The 14,745-nt window shown below is 51.2% G+C and overlaps 2 protein-coding genes across 2 annotated transcripts in view; one reads left to right on the top strand and one right to left on the bottom strand.

Moving 5' to 3' along the window:
* Positions 1–9,702, top strand: part of L3MBTL2 (l(3)mbt-like 2 (Drosophila)) — a 15,420-nt gene extending 5,718 nt beyond the window's left edge. The window contains exons 8-15 of the mRNA XM_009877298.1: positions 835–1,066; positions 1,808–1,887; positions 2,487–2,591; positions 3,662–3,809; positions 4,704–4,786; positions 6,580–6,814; positions 8,603–8,725; positions 9,593–9,702. Coding sequence (XP_009875600.1) covers positions 835–1,066; positions 1,808–1,887; positions 2,487–2,591; positions 3,662–3,809; positions 4,704–4,786; positions 6,580–6,814; positions 8,603–8,725; positions 9,593–9,702 — 1,116 coding nt within the window. The remainder of the gene's footprint in view (positions 1–834; positions 1,067–1,807; positions 1,888–2,486; positions 2,592–3,661; positions 3,810–4,703; positions 4,787–6,579; positions 6,815–8,602; positions 8,726–9,592) is intronic.
* A 2,642-nt stretch (positions 9,703–12,344) lies between these two features.
* CHADL (chondroadherin-like) overlaps positions 12,345–14,745 on the bottom strand; it is a gene marked incomplete at its 5' end in the record, with an annotated part of 3,396 nt that continues 995 nt past the window's right edge. Inside the window, 3 exon segments of the mRNA XM_009877297.1 lie at positions 12,345–12,570; positions 13,114–13,280; positions 13,986–14,720. Coding sequence (XP_009875599.1) covers positions 12,345–12,570; positions 13,114–13,280; positions 13,986–14,720 — 1,128 coding nt within the window.

Genomic DNA, 14,745 nt, shown 5'->3' with positions numbered 1-14,745 from the left:
GCTGAACTGAAGGGAGAGCCTGATGGCTATTTACTAGCTAAAAGCCTTTTAACAAGCAGCAGCAATGAACTGTGTAACGTTGCACTGTGAGACATTGTAATCCTTTGAGCTGGACTTATCTCCAATCAGAATGCAAGGCTACTATGAGATAAAAGAGGAACAAGGTGCCTTAAGACTGCAGACCTTGCTTGTCAGCGAGAACAAGGGAGTAAAAGCTATAGTTCACCAAGAGGACATGGTGATGAAGATGAGTGGTTGAAGTAAATGACCACCAGTTGTCTCAAGCCCACCAAGAGACTATAACACGCATGCGGTAGTGAGTGTGACATATGTTAATAATTTCTTGGAAATATGAATATGTATGTGTGATCTGCGTATAGGCTATACATCTGACTCTCTACGGCACACACATTAGGCAGAGCGATCTCCTGTGCATCCAGCACTGCGATAAAGAGTACCTACTTAGTAGTCACAAAGACTATTGAGTCCTGATTTCGGCCTTTTCACGGCATCAGAACAGAAGTGACATCTGTTTCTCATATTCAGAGTATTCACACGAGGTGCTGGCTGAGGATGGCTGCTGGGCCAAGGTGGGGGTAGCTGGTATGAGGCCACAGGGCCTTGGGGTGCATATGCCCAGCTGTGCTATCATGTGTGGGGTTGGCAGCTCTGTCTCCCTGGTGACCCCACTGCCATGCATCCCTTCCCAGAGGCGTCTCCCAGTCAGCTTTGGGTTTGGCTGGGATGGCTGCGGGGAAAGCTGTTCTCTGTAGTGTTTGGGGAAGGAAAACACCAAATGCAGTTGATCTCACCTCCTCTGTTTCTTGTTGCCAGATGGCGGAGAACATGAAGTACCCGTTCCGGCAGGGGATGCGAGTGGAGGTGGTGGATAAGAACCATGTGTCCCGGACGCGCATGGCAGTGGTGGACACGGTGATTGGGGGCAGGCTGAGACTCCTCTATGAGGATGGCGACAGCGATGATGACTTCTGGTGCCACATGTGGAGTCCTCTCATCCATCCTGTGGGCTGGTCACGGAGAGTGGGTCACAGCATGAAGAAGACAGGTATGGATCAGGGCACTACAAACATCTTCTGATTTGCTATGAGCTGCCTCAGCCCTGCAGCTGACACCGATCTTGTCAAACTGAGAGCCAGACAGTTGCCTCAGGATCGGACAGATAAAGTCTACATAGGTGTGTCTATGCTGCTTTTCCCCCTGGGAAAAAGAAAGAAAAGGAAAGCAGCCTAGCAATCTGCTGCCACGGGTCAGGACAGGGAGACTGTAGGGTTTCTTACCTGAAACAGGTGATCTGTCCCCACAGTGGTGAGAATGCAGAGTTTGCAACATGTTTATAGTCTTTTTGAGTAAATTCATACTGGCTTCTGTAAGACTGGATGCTGTCAGATTGTGTTTTTCTAGACTTTGCAGAGAAGAACTGTTGATCAGCTTAGACTGGCAGAAAAAAAAGCAACAAAAAAAAAAAACAAACAAAAAACCCAAGACGTGAGCCCTGCTGGTCTTTTGGTTGTGTCTCCCCTCCATGCTGCCTCTCCCTGGTGATGACAGCTGCACATAGAGGTGTTATCACTCGTGCTCAGGAAGCTCAGCCATCTGCTTTTGGGCAAGTCCTTCATCACAGCCCATGTTATGAGCAGGTGAAGAGGAACTGACCTGTTCTTTTTATTACTCTTCTCATGGTCTCTGATCTAGGTCTTTTATAGCAAGTGAGCACTCACCAGCGTGTTTTTTTCTTACGGCAGTTGCTGCAGGTTTCTTACCTCCTTGTTTCTTTCATTCTTCACAGAAGAAAAACGAAGTGACATGGCAAACCATCCCACCTTCCGGAAGATTTACTGTGATGCTGTTCCCCATCTGTTTAAGAAGGTAGGGCAAGCCTGCTTTTCTATGTTGGCCACAGCAAAGGAAGCAATGATACTTATTTGGAGATATATACTGCTGTGTGGGCTGTTGAGGATGGCTCGTTTGTCTCTCTTACAGCTACAGGGCTGTAAGGTGTTTGGGGTGTCAAGGCTGTGGTTGGGCAGAGACAGGTCAAAACAGAAAGACAGGAGAACTAAAAGACGACGATAGATTGAGGGAGTCAGTTGAAGGGCAAGCAGTTGATTGGAGCTTTGACTTGTAGAGGGAAGGTGGTTGTGTGGGAGAGACCAGTCCCAACAAGAAGCTGGATCATGCTGGTAAGTACTGAGATGAGGAGGCGGCTTGCTTTGCTGTGGAGCAGCAGCTGGGTTCTGGGCCTGGCTGTCTGAACGACCAGAGCCTTGGCAGGAGGTTGCTGACACAAACGTAGCATTGGTTTGACTGCCTCTTTGCATTTCTTGTAATATTTCTTCTTTCCCCTACCAACTTGTGTTGAGCCAAGTAAAGAAGCTCTAATTCCATTTGTACTTGGCATGCTTGGTGCTGGGATGGGACTGTCCTCATCCCCTTGACAGCACATGGTACACCAGAATCTCTCCCAGGTACGAGCTGTCTATGCTGAAGGTGGATGGTTTGAGGAAGGCATGAAACTGGAGGCCATTGACCCCCTGAATCTGGGCAACATTTGTGTGGCCACTGTTTGCAAGGTAAGTTCAGTGGCGAACGGGAATATACTGTGTTTACATGAGATGGCCCTGTTTCTCCTCAGGTCTTTGAAATAAGTAAGAGCGGGTAGGATTTTACGTGAGGGAGGGGAGAGGTCTGTCAAGAGAGGGAGGCAGCTGGTGTGTGGAGGAAATTGGGGTGTTACCTCAGAGCAGTAAGAAGCTGATGAGACCAGCAGTTTTCCCTGTGTGCCGAAGTGGACGGCATGAAGATGAGCATGCTTGGCATGCCAGCTAACTATCCAGTATGTGTGACTGCCAACCACCCTTCCTTCAGCTCTGGGCATTCGGTAGGGAAGATTTGCTCTCTGATTCTTGGAGTGCATAGAGACGCCTCTATAGTGCTGCCTTGAGGAGAGAGAGGGGAAGAGTTGTGGGGTGACCTCTGTGTGGAATGTGGGGTGTATCTGTATGGGCAGCATTCACTGGAGTAGGAAGCTGAGGGTGGGCATGTCTCCTGCAGTCTAGTGAGCTCTACTCCTTTGCTCATATGGGAAGTAAACTGCTTGGCCAAGTTTCCTCCATGAGGGGTGTTGTGTGTCCTAAAGTATAGCATCGACTTGGGCTTTTCCTGCTCCTTCAAGAAGCTATTTTCTCTTGTACAACCCAAGCAGAGGACTTTGACACTTGGGGTGTGTTAGGGAGATGCTAGGAAAGTTCTTTGTGTCTGTAAAGTGTCCCCTTCAGCCATTGCTTGGAAACGTGAAGAAATTGGAGCAGACGTGCCTATCGCACTTGGTAGGCACTGATTAGCAGTGAGTGACAGGATGGGACAAGTCTTGTTGCTGTAGGAAGTGGCAAGTCTGAAAGCGATGCCCTTCCCTTCTGCCCGGTAACTGCTCCCAGTCCTGCAAAAATTGCTGCTTTGGGGATTGACTTGTATTGACTAACGTGTCAGAAGCTACTTCATGCCCTGGAGCATATAACATTGCATTTTACTATCTAGTGGCAATTGTGATCCATCTATGTGGGGACTCTTGGGGGGATCCTTTGAGAAGAGAGGCTTTAGAGCAAGCAAAGCTCTACACTCATGCCCTTTACTCCCATGTCAGATCCTCTTGGATGGGTATCTCATGATCAGCATTGATGGAGCCACATCTGCTGATGACTCTGACTGGTTCTGTTATCACGCCTCCTCGCATGCCATCTTCCCCATCAACTTTTGCCAGAGGAACAACATCGATCTGACTCCTCCGAAAGGTGAGATTTGGACTCTGCCCTGTGGTACAAACCTGCATGCAGAATCTGCTGAGCAGTGCTTTTCAGAGAAGTGTCAGGTGCAGATGAATCAAAACCACGATGTCCCAGTCTGTGTCGTTTTCAGGGACATGGGGCTGGGTCAGAGAGCCAGTTCATTTGAGCTCTGCCCATATACCAAGTCTTGGTGTTTTGTGGAAGGAAGTAACATCCCCAGAGGGCATTAATGATGTGGTGGTTAGCTCCTGGCAGATCAGTGTGAAACATGTACATTACCCAAACTGAACAGAATATAAGGTTTAAAGGACAAGAAGGGTGAGATGGGCTAAGTAGAGTCATTGCTGCCTGACTCAGTACTTTAAGGTGTCAGTAATCACCTCTATTCTTCTTGTATGAATAAATCTGAGACCAACAGTTCTGCAGAATCATGAGAAGCAATCACCCTATGAGCGTTTTTACTGCCTCATCTGTCCATACCCAGAAAGGCCTGCTCTGAATTTCTGTGTTGCAGTACCTCAGTGCATTGCTGTCCTGTCTTTCTTTGATGTTCCTGCTAATGAGAGAAAGATTGGTCTTAGTAGTATGTTTTGAACATACTTCTGCCTGCCTACTGCTACTTCTCGACTCTCTCGGTGGTTTAGATGTACGAGTGACACACATAGTTCAGAGCTGCAGCTTGTACTTGTCTATATTAGCCCACTGGAGGGGTTACTGGACTGCCATAGAATTTAAGTTTATTTGCACTAGGTTTATGTCCAAGATCAGGCTGTACGTTCTCGTTCATGAAACTGCCTTGCAGCCAGTTGCTGTGCCTCCTTCCTGCCTATTCTGCCTTTTCTCCTGGTTGGTCTACTCAGTGACTGCCTCTTTGCCTCTTCCCATTTCTTCCTGCTGCAGGGCAAGATGCAAAGACCTTCGAATGGGAAAGTTACCTGGAAAAGACTAAATCAAGACCTGCCCCAGCACGGCTCTTCAATACGGTGAGTGCTGCTGGGGAGAAGAGATCCTTGCAATCAGCAAGGAGGAGCACAAGAGCTCTGACTGTCACAGAATGTTTGAGGTGGAAGGGACCTCTGGAGATCATCTTGTCCAACAACCCTGCACAAACAGGGTCCCCTATAGCAGGTTGCCAAGGACTATATCTGGACAGCTGTTGAATATCTCCATGGATGGAGACTCCGCAACCTCTCTGAGCAACCTGTACCAGTGCTCAGTTGTCCTCACAGTAAAAAACGTTTCCTGATGTTCAGAGGGAACATCGTGTGTTTCAATTTGTGCCCATTGCCTCTGGTCTTATCCCTTGGCACCACTGAGAAGAGTCTGGCTCCATCTTTGCATCCTCCCTTCAGGCATTTATACACACTGATAAGGTTCTCCTGAGCCTTTTTTTTTCCAGCCTGAACAGTCCCAGCTCTCTCAGTCTCTCCTATAAAAGATGCTCCAGTCCCCTCATCATCTCCATGGCCTTTTGCTGGACTGTCTTCAGTATGTCTCCAGTATATCTCTCTTGTACTGGGGAGTCTAGACCTAGATGCAGCCTTCCAGATGTGGCCTCACCACTGCTGAATGGAAGGGAAGGATCACCCACCTTGATCTGCTGGGAATGTTCCTCCTAATGCAGCCCAGGTTACCACTAGCCTTCTTTGTCCCAAGGGCACATTGCTGGCTTACGTTCAACTTGGTGTCCACCAGAATCCTTATGTCCTTTTCTGACAAGCTGCTTGGCCTCTAACATGTGCTGGTGCCTGGGCTTATTCCTCCTCAGGTGCAGGACTTGACATTTGCTTTTGGCAAATGGCATGTGATTCCCGTCAGACCATTTCCCCAGCTTGTCAAAGTCCCTCTGGATGGCAGCATAATCCTCTAGTGTATCAGTCCCCTGTTTTGTGTCACCAGCAAACTTGCCGAGTTTGATGTGACACTGTCACGTGATATCATGAAGATGTTGAACAGGATTGGATCCAGTAATGACCCCAGGGGTACGCTGCTAATTACTGGCCTCCAGCTAGACTTTGTGTCACCATTCTCTGGGCCCAGCTGCTCAGCTAGTTTTCAGTCCACCTCACTGTCTCCTCATCCAGCCTATGTTTCCATCAGCTTCTCTGTGATGATCTTGCGGGAGGCAGCGTTAAAAACCTTCCTGAAGTCAGGGTAGACAATATCCAGTGTCTACTGGGCTGCTCTTTGCTGTTAGTCAACACTTCTAAGGAGGAGAGCTCAAGGCACAGGAGTACGTACTCCCCAAGTCAAGGCCCTGTTTTGTTTATTGAGACAAGCTGTGTCATGCCTTTGTGTATGTAATATCTTGGCCCCTCTGAGTGTGACCTGTGATTCTCCAGTGTTTCCAGGATCTCCAGGCTCCTGGTGGGTTCTGCAGCACCTTATTGTCTGTGGACATGTGGGTGGAGGGGATCTGCTTTGCATCAGCAAAACTGCCACACCTAGGCCTGTTTTTCTGATTTCCTGGGGCTGTTGCAGGTTAGCGAGTTTGATCCAGTGTCTCTTTACTGTCTGCTGCTCCCCCTGGATCAGGATCTTGTTTCTAAAGGCTGGGCTGAGATTCACTAAGGACCCACCTGGCCTTGGTTCTGTTCATGTGTAGGCCCTTGTGGTATGCAGCTGGCTGGTTCTGTCGCGCAACCGTGAGCTTGTTCTGTTTCTGCTTGTTTTAAGCCTGAGGCAAGCCTGTTCTAGGGTGCTGATGGCCAGATGTGGGTTTGAACTGGGTGCAACAGCCTTGAGTTTTCTTTTTTTTCTCTTTTTCTGCACCCAGGACTGCCCAAACCACGGCTTCAAGGCAGGCATGAAGGTGGAAGCAGTGGACCTGATGGAGCCTCGTCTCATTTGCGTGGCCACGGTGAAGCGTGTGGTCCACCGTCTCCTTAGCATCCATTTTGATGGCTGGGACAATGAGTATGACCAGTGGGTGGACTGCGAGTCTCCAGACATTTATCCTGTGGGGTGGTGCGAGCTGACAGGCTACCAGCTTCAACCACCTATTGTTCCAGGTGAGTGAAGATTTTATTGTGGTTTCTAACACTAGAGACAAAGGTTTCCATTCTTGTGCTCTGTGAGCAACTCCTTTTTTTGGGGCCTTGTAAGGAGGAGAAAATTGCCTCCTTAATTCATACAGGCTACCGTAAGTCTTCATCTGCTGCCACACGTTCTAGCAGGTGGCAGAGGGAGGAGCCCGTGGTGGGGAGAAAACAGCCTGAGGTTGGAGGTTGGCTCTGTTTTCCCTCTGTTCCCCCACCCGCACACTGATAGAGGATTGCTCCTGTTGAGGTTGGGTAGAGTTCCAGGTAGTCCTATCCCTGCACAGCTCCCTCTTACTGAGTGTACCTACAGCCTCAGCCAGGTAGCAGGGAGAGCTCGGCCCCTGCTCCCTTTTCTCCTCAATTCTCTGACTCTGTCTGTAAAAGGTAAGAGCATCCCTCTCCAGAATTTATTTCTTCCCTTATCAGAGGGAGGCCACTGCCTCGCCTTTGCAGACATTTTCCTTCTTGTCTGAAGTTACAAATCTTGTTTCTTTACTGCCCCTGCCAAATCTCTTCTGGGCCTCTCTCCCCTACACTGCCCCAGCCTGCCGCCCTGGGCCCTCGCCTGGAAGCACAGACAGCAACTGCGCTAGAGCCTTGCTTTCCCTTCAGCCGGTTGTCTCGGGAAGAGGGCGTTGGCTCGGGGGGACGGGTATATCTTGTTTCTCGCTTATGTCACTTCATCCCAGTTACCTACTGGTTATGGGACTTGGCTTTCGTTTCCCTCTCGTCTCCATGACAGAGCCCACAACTCCAGTGAAGGCCAAGGAGGTGCCCAAGAAGAAGAAGAAGAAACCCTATGGAAAGAAGAGTGAGTGATGTTTGATTAGTGCCCTCCCGCTCACTCGCAGGCTGGGCCCAGTTAGAGGAACCTTGTCCATGTCCCATCAGAGCAGGAGAGAGAGGCCTTGTCTTGCTGTGGATGCCCTCAGCCAGCTGTGGGTTTGACAACACAGCTTCATCCTTCTTAACTGCCTTGTTGCCTAAAAGAGCAGAGAGCTGTGTGTGTGGGAAGGATCTGTTTCACAGTGTGTTTTCTGTTGGCCGAAGTACAGATGGCGCTTGCTTCCAGGCGTGAGGTTGTGCTGCTTTCCCTCCTGTGTCCATGGTCAGAGGGAGATTGTTTGCTGCAGCTGGAGGGTGGCTGGAGAGCAACCCTGCCTGCTTTGTGCTGAGCTAAAGAAGGCCTTAAAAGGGCTGAAGAGGCCAGTAGTGGGGCTGAATCATGTTATTGTTTCATCTCGTCATTGTCGTCGTCCTTGTTGCAGTAGCTGTGGCAAATCATGTGTAGACAGGCAAGGCGTTCCTTCCTGGGGGGTGGAGGGAAAAGAACATCTAAAGAATATAAAGACATTCAACCTAAGTAAAAAATGTCAGCTGAAAATGGAAACATTAATGCTACGGTGTCCGTGCCTTGCAGCCAACATGCCCATTGCCTAGGACTAGACCCAGACAGGTAAGCAAAGCTGACTCCAGACTGATTCCAACAGGACCTGCTCCTTGGAAGTTAAGCACGCGCTGAAGTGCCTTGCCTTTAATGAAGGAGAACACGGAGGAGCATATGTTAAGATGATGACTATAGAATTTTTCTCCAGTAGGCCATTTCTGTCGAGTAAGCAGTTGGCAGCTAATGACCGTGTAGCTTGCTGGTCAGTTGTGCTGGTCCCTCGGCTGTGGTTTCTCAGTGGAGCAGGATTGCTGATTTTCCAGGGCAAAAGAAACACACTTTTCCCCATGCTCTGTTATCTCTTTGTTAAGGGAAAAAGTTACCTGCCAAAACCCGCAACATCAAGCAGCCTGTCAAGAAGCCTTCTGCCCAGAAGATGAAACGAGAAGCGAAAGCTGCCAGCAAGGCTTTGCCAGAGCCAGCACCTGATGAGAGTAAGGAGCTGAGTTACTCTACCCAGGAGCCACGTGCAACTCTCTCGCACGTGCCCCCCATGCCACCGGCCCTCCCGAGGTCTCTGCTGCCTCTTTGGCAGTTAAGTCATGGGTGCCCCCAGGCAGGGAAAGGCAGCACCGTGACAAATGTCCTTTCTCACTCTTCCAGAAACAGGGAGAGTGGAAGAAAGCCTTTGCCTGCTTTCACAGAATCACAGAATGCTTTCCCTGAGAAGGTTTGGGGGCAGTAGCACAGCTACATATCTTGATACTGCTGATGCCTGCTGAGGGCCCGGCTGCACTATTGAGCAGTCTGGCTGTGTGAGGTCAGTTAAGGCGGAGAGGTGAGGTGGACGTGTCAAAGGTGTGCTGTGACGTCTCGGTACCCATAAGGGCTGTCACAGCGTGTGAACACAGCCCATCATGTTGAGCATCCAGAGATGTGGTGACAATAACAGAATGTGGCAGCCGGGTCACCTGCCAACCCTAGTGGGTGCTGGGAAAGAGGGTGAGTGAGGTGCTTTGTGCACCTCATGGTGCCTCATGAAGGTTGCTGTTGCTCGCAGAGGTTTAATTTCCCCTGTGCGGACCCAGGCAGGTAGAGAATGGACTGCACTGGCTTTTCCTCTCTCAGCCCTAGGAGAGTTCTCAGGAGCAGGCAGTTAAAGGCTGCCAGGATTTAGTCCCTTTCTGATTGCTGCCATGACCATGGATAGATGTGTGTCAGCAAGACAGGGCTGCCTGTGGTAAAGGGACCCTCAAAAAGTGGGCTGGAAACCTGGTTCTGGGGTGCTGCAGGTGGAGCAATGCAGTATGGGTTGATCGTACTTACTTATTTTTCCCCTCTCTCTTTCTGTCCCTGGCTAGTCATTGCCGTGCAGGTGAAAGAAGAAACCATTGACCCCTCAGTAGCAGAGTTCGAGGCCACAGAGCTTCCTGTTCCCATCAGCAGCATAAAGCAGGAGGACACAGACTGATCCTGGAGCATCCCCCAGCTGCCCCCAGCAGCCTACGTTTCACCTTCTTTGGGGAAGTCCCACCAAAGGGAAGCAGAAGACTAAAAGGGCCTTTTCTTTTTGTGGCAGACCATCCTGCAACATCACAGCTCTGCTTTCCTGGTGTGCAAGAACAGTTTCCCCCCCGGACTTGTAATTTTAAGCCCTGGGAAACGGACTCTAGAAAGGCTGTGGGCGTGCTGAGGAACATGACCAGGGCGGCAGCTGCTGGAGTTACGTGTGCCTCGCTTTGAAGGCACCTGGCCAAGCAGGAGCTCCCAACAGGGGAAAGAGGCTGCCACAGTGTGAAGGGGCAGTTCGGGTTCTCGGCTGTGGCTGGAGGTGGGGAGCTGCCCCCTGAGGTGATGTGTGCAGGTCACATGCGTCAGGGCATTGGCCACCCTCATAGGACGCTGGTGCTGTGCTCTCTGGTCTAGGGCCTGCAATGCCTGAGAAAGTCAGGACAGGAAGAGTGAAAAGAGGTGAGAAAATGAGGGATGATGATGCCTCTTGAGGGAGTGAGAGACATTTTTTGAGTGACATCATTTCTTGCTTTTGAACTCAGAATTGCAGAGGACACAGTGTGCATATTTCAATTGTTTTAGCAGTAAGTTTGATCTGCGATCCGTACCCTAAACCCCTGTGAATTAAACTTGAGGAAGAGGCCAAAGGCTTGTGCATTGTATTCTGGGTCACCAAAGCACCGGGGTTAAACAAGATGGGGAGGAGAAGAGGATTTTGAATGGGTTGGTGTAAATATACAGTGTTTTGGGTGTTTTTCTGAGGCATAGAATAGGGTTTTCCTGTGCACTTTCTCCCTCTCTACCTGCCAGTTCTGCTTAAGGGCTGAATATCACAAGAAAGCAATAGATAACTTAAGGCAGATGATGCCGTTTCCCATTTTAGAGCAAAGCTGTGACATTCCTCTTTCCCCAGACAGGCCATCGAAGTTCAGGACAGAAATCAGAAAGGTCAGCATGGCTACAGCAATGAGAAATCGTTTTAAATCTCCCATAGCAGGTTCCTGTGAACTTTCCATTCGGTCCCCACGTGTTGCCTGATCTAGTCGAGAGGCGGCGTCCCTGGCGGCAGGGAGGCTGGATTAAAATGATCTCTAAGGTCCCTTCCAGCCTTGGCCATTCTATGATTCTGTGATTCTGCAGATGAGGCAGTGCCCCTGCCCATCAGTGCTGCTGTGGGGCCCAGGTGACTGTGGGGCAAGTGCCTTGTCAAACTCTAGGGGGCAGTGGGGGCTGCCAGGGACACTGCTTGGGCCACCAAATACCTGCTTTGGCCTCAAGCTTCCAGACGAGCGCTTGTGATGCCGAAATAGTTCTCGCTTTGCAGAGTGGTTCATGGCAAGAAAAATAAAAATTGGCAAGCTGACTGTCTAGAAAATGTGGGGTAGAGACTGGGAGTAATTAGCACAGCCTTCCTCTTTTCTGTTGTAAAGAGAAGCCTTTAACTGGAGAGGGAGGAAAGGGCTGTGGGAAAGCAAGGAAAGACAAGTGGAAAAAGCGAGGAGGGTCTGTGTCAAAGGAGGCCTGAGAGCTCTGCGCTCTCAAACCATCCCTAACTGATGCCCTGGCAGGGCCCTGGGGAAACCGTGCTGGGGTGAATGTTGCAGGGGATATGTTCGGGGGATTTTTGTGGAAGGTGTGTACCGGGGCTTCCCTGCCCACCTCCCCAGGGCTTCTTGCCTGTCCTGGCAGCTCTGCCTATCACCAGCCTGTGATAAATGTCTTAAGGTGGATCTTGTTTCGTGGCAAAGCTGTTGAGTTTCTCTCTTCCCCTCCCTCTCAAGCTGCCACCTTTCCCCAGCCTTGTCAAACAGCTGGGCCTGTAAGGCTGCCTGTCTTTATAGGTTGATAATTTCCAAATGCCTTTGGCTTTCTTCATCCTGTTTTTTGTTCTGTAACAAGTTCCATGCCCCACATGGTTGTTTAGGGGCTGGAAGTGTTTATCTTTCAAAGCCTCCTCTATTTGAACAAACTTCTGATTTTGAGAGGAGGCTGGGGGGGTCCCAGCCCAGGCTGTCATGGGGAGTAGGTTGGGCACATCGCTTATAATGGGATGCCATTCCACTGATCAAATTTTGCAGGAAATAGAGAGGTTTCAATCTGCTTATATTTTAATTCTGAAGAGCTGCTGGGAATTCAGGCACTAATGATAATTTTTAACTTTTATACTCTGAGATTTGAGCCAGTGCAGGGTCTTCCATTGATGCTGTTTGCAGTCACGCTCAGGGCTCTTCACTTGTACCTGAAGCTGTGAAAGCACAGCACTCTTAAAAACAAACTTGTGGATTCCAGCTATTCACATGCCTGAAGGGAGCTTTGGGAAGAAAAAGTTAAGTATTTGGTTTTGTTCGAGGCATCAAAGCACGCTGCAAACACTTCAGAAGCTTTTTGCACCAGTTCTTTCCAGAGTAAGGTGCCCCTGTGTCCTAGGGGAAAAATAAAAAAACAAAAAGGCATCTTTGGCAAATCGGCATCGCTTGGGTGGCACCAGGCTCTCTCCTTTGCGCCTTCTGCAATATCCATGTCGCTGCAGTGGGGACAAGCCTAGAAAAACTGCTCTTGCCAGACCGTAAGCATGGCTCTGTTGTGTCCTCCATGCATTTCCTAAGCTCTGCTCTTTTTGAAGCCTCTGGCTGATGATTTTCCTGATCTCTTTTTCTTGATGGGCTTGCTTGCAGCTTTGGTTTTGTCAGGACTGGTTCTCCCAGCCTCACCTCGGCCCCAGTTAGGGCAGGTTTGGAAAGTGGTGGAAAGCTTCACCTTCAGTCCCCGCTCTTGTGCAGGGGACCCACAGGTGGCACCTACGCGGAGGTTGAGTTTGTCGATCCACCTGGAAACGTTGCGGGAGATCAGGGAAAGGAAAGGGATGGGCTGAAGTAAGAGGTGAAATTCTGTGCCCATGAGTGGGTGCAGGTTGCCTCAAAGCCAGACCAGGTTGCTCAGAGTCTCACCTGAGTGACCAGGCCACCTCAGTTTGTGGCTGCTTTCCCCTACACCAGGAAAACCCAGGCTACTTCCATCCTTGCACACGGGCGTGTGCTCCATCTTGCCACCATGGCAGAAGACAAGAAATAGCCAGTGTGTCACGGGAGAAGTCCCAAAAAGGCCAGTGTGCCATGGGCTCATGCCTCTGGCTGTTCCCTGAGTTGTCCCCCTGGAGCTGTTCCCCCATCTTAGGGGTCTGGTTAGCTCAGTCAGTTGAGCGTAGCGCTAACAACGCCAAGGTTGTGGGTTCAATTCCCGTTCAGTCCCCATGTGTTGCCTGATCTAGTTGAGAGGTGGCGTCCCTGGCAACAGGGAGGCTGGATTAAAATTATCTCTAAGGTCCCTTCCAGCCTAGGCCATTCTATGATTCTATGATCTTGTCACTCACCTGCGCAGGGGAAGGAGCTGGCAGTCGCAGTGGAATGGCACGTCCCTCAGGTTGAGGATCTCCAGTCCTGTGAAGTTGCTCATGTCGGGGATGTTGCTCATTTTGTTGCTCTCCAGGTAGAGGCTTCTGATCTTGGGACCGAGGCCACTGAAGGCACCGCGGGAAATCTGCAACAAAGCGAGGGTGAGCTGGGAGGGGGTGGGGGTTCCTGGTGGGGGCAGGGAAGCAAGTCTCTGCCCCTGCACTGCTGATCAGATTGGGGGGGGGAATTGAGAACCTGCCCTGAACCTGGCAGCCCTGTGAAAGCTGCTTTAAACGTGGGCTTGGGGACTGATAATGAAGTCAATCAGTTTTCGTCACATTTTGGGACTCACTACACCCTGCTCAGTCTTCCTGGAGCGAAGGTGACACTCAGGAGGGCTTAGAGTGATCTCTGAGCACTGTTAAAGGCGGATGGTCCTTAGGAGAGTGGTGTTACCACCACTTGCTTTAGAGGGTGGAGGAATTCAGGGTAGTAGCGGTGAGACGTCCTGCAGGACAACTTGTAAGAGCAGAAGAAATACAACCAGGGCTGGGCCAGGGGAGTGTTTTGGAGAACGATCTGGACCCCACTGGAATTGGGTGTCCTTAAGGACCAGAGGGAGCGAGGTTGTCCCAGGGGAGCTGAGGGACAGGTTGGAGCACGACAGAACTCCAGCCAAGTCCAAGGCAGCTTCTCCTCCCAGCCAGGCTTATGGAGCATCTCCTGAAGCCTCTGTTCTAAAAGCATCTCTTACAGAGATCGCCATCCCTGGGTGCTTGAAGGAGATGGGACCTACAGCTGTGCCCCGTAGTGCCCCTGCCCCTCGGGCGTTCCCCAGCAGCACACACACCCTCTCCAGGCCCATGTTGTCCAGGTAGAGGTGCTGCAGGCTGGAGGCCACTGGCAAGAAGGCGCCATCCCCCACACGCTTGATGGGATTTCGGGACAGCTTCAGCTCACTCAGGGCAGGCAGGCCCCACAGGGCCGCTGTCGGCACCTCATCCAGGAGGTTTCCCTCCAGGTGCAACTTCTCCAGCATCTTGGCTGGAGCCAGGGCGGTGGGGGCGATGCGCCCAATGGTGTTCCCAGCAAGGTAGAGCCAGCGCAGCCCCCTGGCCCCAATCAGGTCGACCTCTGCCAACTCCCCAATGGCGTTGTGCTGCAGGTGCAGGGAGATGAGGTTGGGCAGGAACTGGAAGGCACTGGTGGGCAGGCGGGCAAAGGCGTTGCGGTCTAGGTCAAGATAGGCCAACTGCGGGGCCCCCTGGAAGGCGACGGCCGGCAAGGTGGCGAGGCGGTTGTCGGTGAGGTAGAGGTAGACCAGGCTCTCCCGCCCTCGCAGTGCCCCGGGGTGCAGTGCCCTGATGCCGCAGCTCTGCAGATGGAGGGACACCAGCTCCTTCATATCAGGGAAAGCGTCCGGCGGCACCATCCCAAAGGTGTTTCGGCGCAGGTCGAGGAGGCGGGTGTCCCTGGGGAAACCCCGGGGGATCTCTCGCAGACCCCTGTTGTCGCAGGACCCATGATGGAACTCAGGGGAGCACACGCATCCCTGGGGGCACTGCCCACTGCTGGCTGCCCTTGGCTGCTCCCACGGGCAGGCACGGCGC

This window comes from Apaloderma vittatum, unplaced genomic scaffold (assembly GCF_000703405.1).
Source record: "Apaloderma vittatum isolate BGI_N311 unplaced genomic scaffold, ASM70340v1 scaffold23939, whole genome shotgun sequence".
NCBI classification, from domain to species: domain Eukaryota; kingdom Metazoa; phylum Chordata; class Aves; order Trogoniformes; family Trogonidae; genus Apaloderma; species Apaloderma vittatum.
The sequence above is the reverse complement of the archived record's forward strand: the minus strand, read 5'-3'. Positions and strand labels throughout refer to the sequence as shown.